Source organism: Lagenorhynchus albirostris, chromosome 10 (assembly GCF_949774975.1).
Source record: "Lagenorhynchus albirostris chromosome 10, mLagAlb1.1, whole genome shotgun sequence".
NCBI lineage: Eukaryota > Metazoa > Chordata > Mammalia > Artiodactyla > Delphinidae > Lagenorhynchus > Lagenorhynchus albirostris.
In genome coordinates this window covers 98882446-98895084 of record NC_083104.1, presented here as the reverse complement: position 1 = coordinate 98895084, position 12639 = coordinate 98882446, and the positions used below count along the sequence as shown (strand labels likewise).

Here is a 12639-nt window from a genome sequence, read left to right as displayed (position 1 = left end):
GTTCCTTGAGAAGGTGTTTACTTCTCTGACATAATCTGCCTGCATGTGGACCAGGGTGGGAGAGCTGCTTTGGTTATGGACTCATTTTATGAACCCAAAGGGACGGTGAACAGTGATTTATGTATCATTTCACTCAATTTTGTTTGGAAAACAATAAGCATGAGATAATCATAATACTGTAATCACTAAATATAAAAAGGATATACATGTCAAAATAGGGAATATAAATAGGCAGAGATCATTGAATATTGTTAACAGAAGCCTAGTTTTTTTTTAAGTTTTATTTTATTTACTTTTTTTGGCTGAGCTGCGTGGCTTATGGGATCTTAGTTCCCTGACCAGGGATTGAACCCGGACCACGGCAGTGAAAGCCTGGAATCCTAACCACTAGGCCACCAGGGAACTCCCTGGAAGTCTAGTTTTCACACGCAGCATTGAATGAAACTCTTCTAACCTGCTTGAAGACCATACGCCCTTGTGGGCACCTAGACTCACAGTGAAACAGCTTGGCAGCCAGTGCTATAAGTGCTGTGCATTAGGACCCTGTCCACTCTGCTGGCAAAGAAATTCCACACAAGCTCCCTCCTTCTCCGAGTATTTCCTTTCCCTATCGCATGACCTGTATAAGCCAGAGAGGGAAGAAGGTAAATATACACGTTGGTGTGCAAGAGTTACACTTCCTTGTCATCTTTTTTTTTTTAATTAGAGGGGAGAAATGCTCATCTTCTTAATGACAGCTTGTGTGTGATTTCTCCGATATAGCTCAGCCAGGAGATAGGACTGAAGGCACATATTTGGACTGACCAAGAGTTGGGGATTTGAGTTACACAAAGGGGATCTAGGCTGGATGGGGAAGAAAGTGTACAGGTTTGGAAAGAGGGAAGGAATTGAGTTACTTCGGATAATGATGGAACTAGGGAGTAAGATTAAGAGCTAGGGTAAGAGATGGCACAGAAGGTGCAGTACTGAAATCGAGGCGTAGAGCTGGAGCAGAAAGGGGATGGTGGGGTCCAGGTGAGGATGACAAGCGAGTACAAAGGGTGGCAAGAGAAGGAGCCCCAAAGAAAAACAGGAACAAGAACAGGAATCAAGCAGGTCAAGGAACAGGAAGCTCCTATGTGTGATGGATCCATGGAAGGAATATTTGCATAAGGTACCTTGTATAAAAATAATTCCTTTCACTTTCATGTGATAAGTTGAAAATTCAAGACAAAACAAATCATTCTGAACATCACAGACAAAAACCAATAACTATTCAAATACTCACAATAAAGCGATGAAGTCCATAGTATAAGAGGATATCTGCTAATGTGAAGTTATATCCTGTAAGGTAGACTTTATCTTCAAGATATGAATTAAGATCCTAGGGAAAAAAAATTTTTAAATATTAATTTAAAAAACAGTAATAATGAAGTTAACTATACATTTGACTTGAAACATTTAGAAGGCTATTAGAAAACACAATACTGACATTTAATTTAATAAATTTAATCTTTGACAATAATAGATTTGAATTCACTCAAAATCACAAATCACATAACAATCAACTCATTTTTAAAAATAAGGTAAATATTATTAGCCTTATTTTAAAGAAATAAGAAAACATTAGAAAATGATATTCACAGCCATCTCTGATCATTTCAAAGACTCCAATTTTTTTGCAGGGGAGCATTTTATAAATCATGCTCATGTTGGATTTATTTTTTCCATTAAAATATAAAAAGCTCCTCAACAATTCCTATTTTTAAAAAATATTTATTTTATTTATTTTTGGCTGCGTTGGGTCTTCACTGCTTCGTGCGGGCTTTCTCTAGTTGCGGTGTGCGGGCTTCTCATTGAGGTTGCGGAGCACGGGCTCTAGGCGCGCTGGCTTCAGTAGTTGTGGCACACGGGCTCAGTAGTTGTGGCTCACGGGCTCTAGAGCGCAGGCTCAGTAGTTGTGGTGCATGGGCTTAGCTGCTCTGTGGCATGTGGGATCTTCCCAGACCAGGGCTCAAACCTGTGTCCCCTGCATCGGCAGGTGGATTCTTAACCACCATGCCACCAGGGAAGCCCAACAATTCCTATGTTTTAAGAGAATTATAATTTATTATAATTATAATAACTATAATATAATTATTAATTACAATAAGTATAATCAATATCAATTATATTAATTAATATATCAATGCTATTAATTATAATATTGATCATATTAATTAATATTAATTAAATTAATGTTGTTAATAATTATTGTAATTATTGTTGCATTTTAATATATGTATATTTTAAACTTTTAATTGAGGTGAATACATGTAACACGTAAAATTAATCAAATTTTAATTTACCACCGTAACCATTTTTAGGTGCATAATGCAGTAAGTGTTAAGGGTATTCACACTGTGGTGCAATCAATTTCCAGAATTTTTTCATCTCAGAAAACTAAAGCTCTGTACTTATTAAACAACTCCCCCTTTCCCTCATCCCCCAGGCCCTGGCAATCACCATTCTGCTTTCTGTTTCTATGGATTTGACTATTTTATACGTTGTATATAAGTAGAATCATATACTATTTGTCCTTTTGTGTCTGGCTTATTTCACTGAGCATGATATCCTCAAGGTTCATCCATGTTGTAAAATGTGTCAGAATTTCCTTAAGGCTGAATAACATTCCACTGTATGTATAGACCACATTTTATTCATCCATTCATCTGTCAGCAGACACTTGGGTTGATTCCACCTAACTGCTACTGTGAATAACACTGGCATGAACATGGGTATACAAATATCTCTTTGAGACCTAGCGTGAATTCTTTTGGGTATATTTCCGTAAGTGGAATTATTGGATCATACGGTAAATATGATTTTATTTTAACTCTTCTGATGAATCGCCATACTGTTTTTCATAGCAGCTGCACCATTTTACATTCCCACCAACAGTGTACAAGTTTTCCAATTTCTGCACATCCTCACCAATACTTGCTATTTTGGTGTTTATTTTTGGTAGTAGTCAACCTAATGGATATGAGGTGGTGTCTCATTGTGGTTTTGATTTACATTTCCCTAATGATTAGTGATGTTGAGCATCTTTTCATATGCTTATTAGCTTCGTATATCTTCTCTGGAGAAATGTCTACCTGAGTCCTTTGTTCACTTTTAACTGGGTTCTTAGTTGTTGTTGAGTTGTAGTTCTTTATATATTCTGGATATTACCAGATATATGATTTGCAAATATTTCTCTCCCATTCCATGGGTTGCCTTTTCACTCTGTTGATTTTTTCTACTGATGCAAAGAAGCCTCACATTTTGATGAAGGCCAATTTATCTATTTTTACTTTTGATGCCTGTGCTTTTGGTGTTATACCCAAGAAATCGGTGCCAAATCAAATGACCTGAAGCCTTCCCCCCAGGTTTTCTTCTAAGAGTTCTACAGTTTTTGGTCTTCTGTTTAGGACTTGGATCCATTTTGAGTTAATTTTTAAATATTGTGTAAGGTAAGAGTCCAGTTTCGTTCTTTTGCAGCTGGATATCTAGTTTTTCTAACACCCTAAAGACTCCAATTTTAAACACCATTTAAAGCTACAGAAAGTTCTCTGTCATTTGTTCCTCAGACAATGACCATCAATTTTTAAAAGGTTAAGCACTGAGCTCCCTAAACAGCTCAGAGGCACTTTTGAAGGAAAAAAAAAATTTAAGTACATGTTAAAAAATTAAATAAAAAATTTAAAGGATCCTAATCTAAATCAGAAGTATTATCTGATAGACCAGCATAAATAAAATCAATTAGTTTCCTGAGAAAAGAAAAAATCTAGACAAAAGAAAATATATTATATACATATTTTTGGTCCCTCTCGAAATTAACATGTAGTTTAACAGCACAGGAATTTACATTAAATTACGTTCACATGAAAGGAGACAAAAGATTCATCTCACCTTCAGAGAAAGATTTATAAATATCAGATATTCTCACAGGCTCCTCTAAAGACTAGTTATAAAACACTGCCCCAGAGGTCAACAGCATTCATTCTAGAAAAATTTCTTAATCTGTAGAGAGAGAAGTCTGTTTTGATATTCAAATCATATGCCAAATGCTTGGCACATAGTGGTTCAGTAATCAGTAAATGTTTGCTGAATTGAATCTGATCTCTTTGAGTTTGCCCATGCCTTCACTTAAAGACAGTAATTTTCAAGACGGTATTTGAATATGGGACTGTTAGGGGTGGTACAGATGATGACATAAAGGAACACGGACATAAACAGGGAAGCAAATGCATAAGAATCAAAATAAAATTGGGTAAAGAGGGTAAAATACACTGGTATATTACAGGCTACCACTTAAATTCTATAATAATCTGCTTAATGGAGATGGTTTTTCTTCAAATGTCTTCAAATGAAACAAGTTTAATAAAGCATAAGAATAAAATAAATATATCTACAATTAATGTTAAGCATTTTTAAAAAGGTCTGAAACAATAATTCAACACTGCTTTGTATAGTATATATATTCTTAAAATAGAATCCATATCTATATTTTAGTTATAAAGACTCTTTTAAGGTTATACTCTTTAGTTATAAAGACTTTGAAATGGAGTTTCAAAAACTATGAATAGGTAATATCTTTCTGATTAATGATCTAAATCAAAATTTTCAGAAATTAAATTCTGATTTTTCAGAAATTCAGAAATTTTTCAGAAACTGAATTCTGAAATTCAAAACAGAATTTCACACATTCAAAATATTCAGGGAACAGAACTAATGTCTGATGTTCATTACATTTTTTTTAAACAAGTCTTTCTGATGCCATTGCCAAACTTTAAAAAATATTTCCCTCTATAGAGTTCCACCTGATTTTTCTTTTTCCTCTTAATTACCTATTATTAAACCTTCTAATAATATTGAAAAAGCAGTATAATAAACAACTATATATCCTCCATCTAGATCCAAATGTTAGTGTATCATAATGCCTGCTTTCTGAAATTACACCTTAATTATGAGCCTTTGTGGTTTTAACTCTGAAATGGAACTTTTGCAAGTAAATGAAATCCTTTCACAATATCCTTAGTAGGAAAATTTTAAAAAATAAGTAATAAAAACGGAAATAGCCCAGTATGAAAACAGGCAAAGAATACATGTAAGCAAATTTTTAAAAATAATGAAGATGCTCATAAGCATTATGAAAACAATGCCACGGCATTAACATGTCAAGGAAAAAAGTGCAAAGTAAACAAAGAGATCACTTTTTGGTTTGTTCTGGTTATGAAACTGGGGTGGTAAAGAAGGAAAAGGGGTAACATCCAGGGCAGCAAGGGTTTTGTGGAAGAAGCCACTGTCAATACACTTTTCTGGAAGGCAGAGGAGCAACATAGCCTTAGACATATACAGCTTTGGCCCAACCACTTCCCTTGTAGGGATTTGCCTAAGGAAACCAATGGGAATGTGTGAAAATATTCAGCAACAATCCAACACTACATGAGGACAGACTAAATCTTGGCACAGCTATGTGACGGAGTACTAACAGGTTATCAGAGACCGTATAAGCGAGTATTTACGGACTTGAAAAGATGCTCCCAACATACTGTCAGTGAACAAAAAAAAACAAGTTACAGTGTCCAAGAGTGGCCCGTTTTTAAAATACAACACACATATATATATGAGAAAAGAAAAAGCATGTGAAGAACACAAAAGGGAGTCAACAATCCACTACCTGAGGACCAAACATAAGTGTTGCTAACAGTTCTCGCTCGATGGTGGGACCACAAATGTTTGAAATTTCTCTTATTTGCTTACTTATATTTCTTAAAGTTCTACAACGGATACTGCCTTTAAAATAAAAACACTATCATGAAATAGCAAAAAGCAAAGTAAAACAGTAAACAACCCTTTCTCATCTAGCCCCAAATCACACACACATCTGTCTCCCCCACTGGTCTGAGTTCTGTAAGGGCAGGGGCTGTGCCTAGTGGGTCACTGTATCATCAGCCCCTAGGACCGTATCCTACTCATCACTGTAGGGACAGATGAGCAAACAGTGGCAGAGCAAGGGCGACCACCCAAATCATCCAGTGCCTTGTACATTTCAAAGATGGTCCTATCGCCAGCTGGATTCTCCCAGCTGAGATTTCAGATAATAATACTGACATATCCCAGACACAATGTTTTATACTTCTAAGCTCCTAATACCAAATCTCTGAATACGACTTTTGAACTTACACGCCCAATTTCAATGAAATACTTCAGAATTAAATACTTTACTACTAATGCTTTCTTTTGGAAAACTGTAAGAGAGAGTTGTATTTACTTTTTATTTGCCTGAAAGCTCCCATTCACTTAGAGGGAAGACATGCTTGCTTCCCTTTGGGAACGCTGCCACTCGTGGATATTAAAAAAGAGTAGTTGATCAGGACAGACCTATAAAGGAAAGAGACCTGAAATTTATTTTCTACCAGTTCTATTGATGGTATCTGTCAGGAATACAGTTTAAACCATTTCTCCCAGAATGATAAATGAAAAACTTTCAGTACCATAAGATCTTCTTGTACAACTTATATTACCAATTTATATTATAATTGGAATAAAATTAGGAAACAGAAGGGATTCCTACAATGACATGTGGTTGTCTGGGTGATCTCTAAGGTTCCTTCAAATTTTAAGCTTAAAAACAAACAAAAAAAACAAAACAATGCTTTATTTTTATATAATTAACAAAAATAATTTTATTTATAAAGATTTTTTATTCTTAGTGATTCTGGAGCCATATTTGGTTTATATTTTATATCAATAGATTCTTTAATTCTAACTTGACCTCTTTAGAAAGAAAATACAAATCCCAAAGCAATCAGTCTCAAAGGCAGGAAATGTGGGCTTTCTCAGATCAAATGGACAGATTTTTACAAACTACAACCCCCAAAACTTTGATTCCCCCTTGGCTTTAAGAAAGTACTTTACTGGTTAGGGAATCAGGACTGCAGAGTGGGGGAAATGAATATCAAGCCATCACATTAAAAAATCATACAAAGCTATTATTATTAATTATGATTAGTGCTGCAAAGGAAAAGCACAGGGTGCTGTGTTAGGAAAGAAAAGCATTGAGAACAAGGAAGTGCATCTGTCTGAGAGAGAGTAGCCAAGGACGAGCTGAGGAAGGGGTATGTGAGCTGAGGGGCTGGCAGAGGCTGTTCCAGGCAAGGAGGTACCTATGTAACAAGGAAGCTCCTTGTTAAGTTTGTACAGACTAACATGAGGCAGAAGGAAACAAGTAAAGAAAGCCAACAACTTCAGTTACTGAATCTCAGGGAAGAGACATCCTGTTATTAAGAGTTCACACATTTCAGCCTATAAAGAGACGTGGCGATACCTTCAGAACAGTGCGGATGTCGTCTTTACCGGAGTGTCCATCTACTTGAGTTACCCTGTATTCTAACCACTGTTGAACCACTGCTTTTTCCTCTGCGGTGCTCCCCAGCAAATATTCCTTGTTGGCCTGCTGGACTAGGTGAGCTGCTATGGTAGTCAATCCCGTTAGACTTGGACCATTGTTCGTCTGAAGAACTGGAATCTTAAAAAGAAAAAAAATTCTTCAGATAAATTTTAAAAACAAATACCATCACGACTGTAAGTTCTAAGTAATCGCTAATTCCCAAACTGTCTTTTCAAATACCCTTAAGATATTAAATTACCTACAAATGAGTCAGGAAAATAAGAGTTACATAATTTACATTTGATAATAGATGCTTGATGCTATGAAACTGGTAATAACATTGCAAAAATTAGTAATGATGCTTCTGTATAATTTATAACTACATATGTACAAAAAGAGAAAATGGAAATCCTAATAATACCACATTAATTTTGATCAAGATTACCCATACCTTATTTAGCAAGGTGAATGAACATGCTTAAATAAACCCAACTTCTGTAATAACAAAAGAAACAGTTATAGTGAACACTGAATTCATGTTGATACAGCTAGAACCACCAAATGAGTTCTATCCTGGTTTAAGTGATATGTGATCTAATATAAATAGTTATCTCATTAACTAGGTGTGGACTGCGATGGTGATTTCCTTGCCATGGATTGCATATTCATCAATTTTGGCGTCATTTAGAGTGAGGTCACTGATTATAAAAGTCTAATAATAAAGTATGGGCTTCAGGTAATCCCCTGAAAAACAATCCTACTTTCTAAGTTTCCCCTACTGTAACAGCAATCCGAAGGCTCAGATTATAAGAAATTGCTAATTAATTTAAATGTTCTTGATGCGCAACTAAGCGAAGCATTTTGAGAAATTTAAAAGAAAATGGAAAGTATCACCAATGGGGAGACTGATCAATTATAAACAAGTATACAATCTAAAGGACCTCAGGAAACCAAAAGAGAATATTTCCCCTGGAAGACGGCTGCTCTCTTCAGCCGTCTGTTCAGTTCAAATAGCATACTGAACTCGGATAGCGATTTTCACTGTTGAGGGCCCTTTCACACTTACATCTAGGTCAATGTGACCATGTGAAGTATACGGGGAGATTAACATTTTATGGATACAGATTCAAAGGTTACCTCCTAAACGGTAAAGGAAGCAACCAGAGGTAGTCTCAGCTTTCCACTTCCTCACCAGCTAGTTTCCATTCATTACTTAGCTCCTTGAACTCTGACTTTTGCCTTCACTCTCAAATGAAACCATTACTTCTAAGATCATCAATAACCTCCTTTAAAAAAACGCATTAAAAGAAAACAATAGCAGCTCACTGGGGGTGCTGCCAGTGTTCCATTCCTTGACTGTTTGTGTGCATTTTATGGCAGGTAACTCACTGAGATGCGTGTGCTTTTAGGTAGGGGAAGGGAGGGAGGGAGGGAGGGAGGAAGGAAGGGTGGAAGGAAGAAAGGAAGGAAGGGGGAGAGAGAGAGAGGGTGGGGGGAGGAGGGGAAGGAGGGAAGGAGGGAGGAAAGAAAGACAGGAAGGAAGGGAGGGAGAAAAAAAGAGAGGGAGAGGGAGAAAGGGAAAAAAGAGAGAAAGAAAGAGGAAAGAAAAGGACTCACAACTGCTGACTGTGGGGGTAAAATGACAATTCTAGAAAACTATTTTGAAAAACAAATTATCCACAATCCCATCACAGGAACTCAAAAAATTTCCGGTTACTTTCTCATCTAATCATTATATCTCTTAAGACAGGTAAGTAATTTCCTCCTTAGTTTACAGATAAAGAACCAAGGTCACCAGGTTTGTAACGGCAGAGTCAGGGTTTCAGTAAAGTACATTTGGCTGGAAAGTTCATTCTCCTTCCTTTACGCAGCCTAAGTAGACAACCTCATGCAGCCGCAGTCACGGGACACACACCACTTCACATTCACCTTACGGTTCCATGGTCTTCAAAGTGGTCACTTTCAATGGCTACATAAATAATGTTCCCATGTGCTGATGTACATAATTTAATAACCATTCTCCTAGAGCTGGATTCCTGGATTGTTTTCAAATTTTTATTATCGATAATATTGCAGCGATGCCTTATTGCTGGCTATTGCTGTCAGTTGTCTTCCCCCCAAAATGAATAAATCTTACCATATATCCTCATCCCTTTCCCCAAACACATCAACGAAAACCTTCAATAGCTGTCCTCTGCTTTAAAAAAAAGAAAGAAAAAGGAGAACAAAGGTTTAATTAAAATAAAATAAGAAACCACACTCTGAACTCCACAGCCCTCACAACTGGGCCTCAAACTACAACTCTGGGTTTACTTTGCATTGCATCATCCACCGTATTGCTCTACTTGTTACCCCCAATCACCCAATCTTTCGTAATTTACTGGTCTTACACACTTCAAACACCAGCTTTTCACATAGTTTACAAACTCATTTTTAGAGTCAGAATTAACTTTCTCTTCCACACTCCTCAACAACGCTCTCCTCCATTTAGCAGCTCTGCTGTTCTGATTAACATGAACTGTCGATGACTACTTCTCATACTGGATCATAAGCTCTCTGAAGGCAAGACTCATGTTTGGCAACGTCCCCTAAAAATAGAAACCAAACCAGGGAGTAGGGGCAGAAGGGGAGGAATCAGCAGGAGTACAGAGGCAAAAGCACAAGCTGGCCACTCGGCCACTCTGGCTCCAGTGCCTACTCTGCACCCATCAGTGGGCTGGTGTCAGGCAAGTCATGTTATCCTTTGCAGACGTCAATCTAACTGACGTGTAAAAACTACAATACGACTGCTCTGGAGACAAGATTTTAAGATGGACCAAATGAGTAACAGAAAAAGTCACAACAAAAACCAAGTATCATCTAGAAAAAAATCTCAAAGGGGCAAAAAACGTACATAATCCAAAGTTGTCTTTCTACATTTTCCTCTGATACATTGATTCCTCCACCGCAACCACCCACCTAATAAAACACAAACGTCCTTCAAAGCCCTCAGAAATCCGAGTCCCTACACCCCACCAGGCAATCTCCAACCGCGGAACTTCCCCCCTCGATCTCTGCACGCTGCACACTGAACTTGACCTCACAAGGCCTCAGAAAAACCGAATCTCCCAGATTGCGCCAGGACTCACTACGTGATCTCTCATACGTCTACGCTGCAATGCAGCACTTTTCAGTACTGTAACTAACACAGCTGCAATGCTTGTCCACCTAGCTAAAAATCAAGCTTCCTGAGGGGAGGGGCATGTCCGCCTCGACCACCTCCGTATCCCCCGGCCTAACACGGTGTACTCGGCACGCCGTTTGCTCTCCGCAGTCGCTGCGTAATTCTGAATGAAAAGTACTGTTACAGCAAATGCTGTCACTGAACGCACACGCGGGGCCTCCAGCTCGGTCTACCCGAGGGCTCTCTGAGGACCCCCTTGCTTTCCCAGAATGGGATGATGATGACAACTTCGCAGGAGGAAAAGTTCAGGCCAAGCCCGAGAGGAGCAGGTGTCCCCTCCTCCCTCCGGGAGCCAGGGCCGCAGTTGGAGAGCCGGCGGCGCAGGCACGTTGTGGGGAGGAGACGCGTGGCATCCTCGCTCCGCCGCCTCCGCCCGCCGGCCCGGTCCCACCCCGGCTCAGCAGGCCGCGCTCCCGTCCACCTCTCCCCCTCCGCGCTGCCTCAGCTTCTCACCTGACGCTCGCCCTGAGCGCTGTACTTGTTCCCTTTACTGAGCCCCAGACACTTCTCCAGCAGCGTCAACTCAGCGGCCGCCGCCATCTTCCGGCCGAGCTCTCGGCAGGGGCGGGACCAGGTCAGCAAGGGTCTCCTGCATTGGCTGAGAGGGACGTTCTACTCTCACAAACGTCAGCGACTACTGGCTGAACGGAGGGGGCGTGGAAGGTGCGCCTGTGCGCAGAGGCGGGGCTAAGTGAGGGGCGGGGCCGAAGGCGGGTCGTGGGTGGTGTGACAGCCGGAGAAGGAACTAGCAAACCTCAGCGCTCCAGCTCAGGGCTAGCGGTAGGATTCTGAATTTAAAGATTATCAAAGAACACTGGGTGTGTTAGATAGTGTCAAGTAGTTTGTATAGCCCATTCAGCCATTACTAGTTTTAATGATCTTTATTTGCAATACCAAAAGATATAATAGCGATATAATTTATGTAGATATATTTATGTGTTTTATGTATATTTATGTTTAATTTATGTGTGATAGTGATACAATTTATGTAGCTTTTGGTGTATACATAAACAATGCACAAAACGCTTTCTCCCTAAGATATTCTAACATCTTCAAAGTATAAAATGGGTAGTATATGTTGAACTTAGAATATTTCCAAAAGTTTTATGAAAAATAATTTCCACGTTGAAGAATGAAAAAACAACGTGTGTATTAGTCTGAGAGAAATGGAAAGGAAACACAAGGTAGTTCATCACTAAGTCAGAGATATAGTTTAGTGGGGAATGCTGTCACTGTGTGACACCTTCCCTACCCTAAAATACTTAAAGAGTTAATTATGGCAGCAGACATAAATGTAAAGAAAAGAAAATTTGGCCAAGTCGACATAAACAAAAGACAAAGGATATTCCAGTATAAGTGGATTATTGTGCATTAATTATCTGTTTATTTTCCTTATACAGAGAGTTGAATAACTATTTCACTCCTTCCAGAAAGGCCAGTCCTCTGAGAGAATTCACTCATCTATTTACACGTTTTGCTTGCAATAAAATATTTTAAAACAATCTGTACAGTTATCTAATTCCAATAGGCATTATATTTAAGATAAGCCTTGACCTAAATCACCTAACGTGAGATTTGATTTGAATTCCAGTATAAAGTATCAGAAAAGACATGCACCCAATGGTAAAAGTGATAACTCTGGGAGAGTAAGATTGGATATATGGGTGGAATATCACTTTTTAATTTATGCACTTCGATTTGAAATATTATAGATAGATTTTGTAATTTAAAAGAAAGTTGTTTGTTTTAAAGTAGTTATAAGTTTATTTCTTCCCTTCAAGTCCTGAAGGTTTTTACATTGTTATTTATTTCTTGAATGGGGGAGAAGTTCACTTGGTTTGAAATTCAAGGGCACAAAAGAGTATACAATGAAAAGTCTCTCTCCATCCCTCACCCACAGCCTGGGGATGGTTGCTTTAGACAGGGCATCAGTGAACACCTCTGAGGAGGGGAAAACTGAGCAGGAACCTAACAGGGAACTCGCCAGCCATGCAAAAACCCCAGGGAAGAGTGTCCCAAG

At 38.5% G+C, this 12639-nt stretch overlaps 1 protein-coding gene across 10 annotated transcripts in view; it reads right to left on the bottom strand.

The window, feature by feature from the left end:
* Positions 1-11206, bottom strand: part of EEF1E1 (eukaryotic translation elongation factor 1 epsilon 1) — a 28174-nt gene extending 16968 nt beyond the window's left edge. For 8 of the 10 annotated variants that reach the window (XR_009543057.1, XR_009543059.1, XR_009543060.1 and 5 more), the window contains exons 1-3: positions 11073-11206; positions 7334-7534; positions 1268-1363 (exon numbers count right to left, since the gene is read on the bottom strand). Coding sequence is in view for 5 of the 10 variants with exons in the window: in XM_060163719.1 (XP_060019702.1) it covers positions 1268-1363; positions 7334-7534; positions 11073-11159 (384 nt within the window). In the remaining 5 variants the exon portion in view is untranslated. Of the gene's footprint in view, positions 1-1267; positions 1364-7333; positions 7535-9533; positions 9594-11072 lie in introns of all 10 variants that reach the window. The other 2 variants (XM_060163720.1, XM_060163721.1) reach the window with 2 other exon arrangements.
* Positions 11207-12639: the final 1433 nt, after the last annotated feature.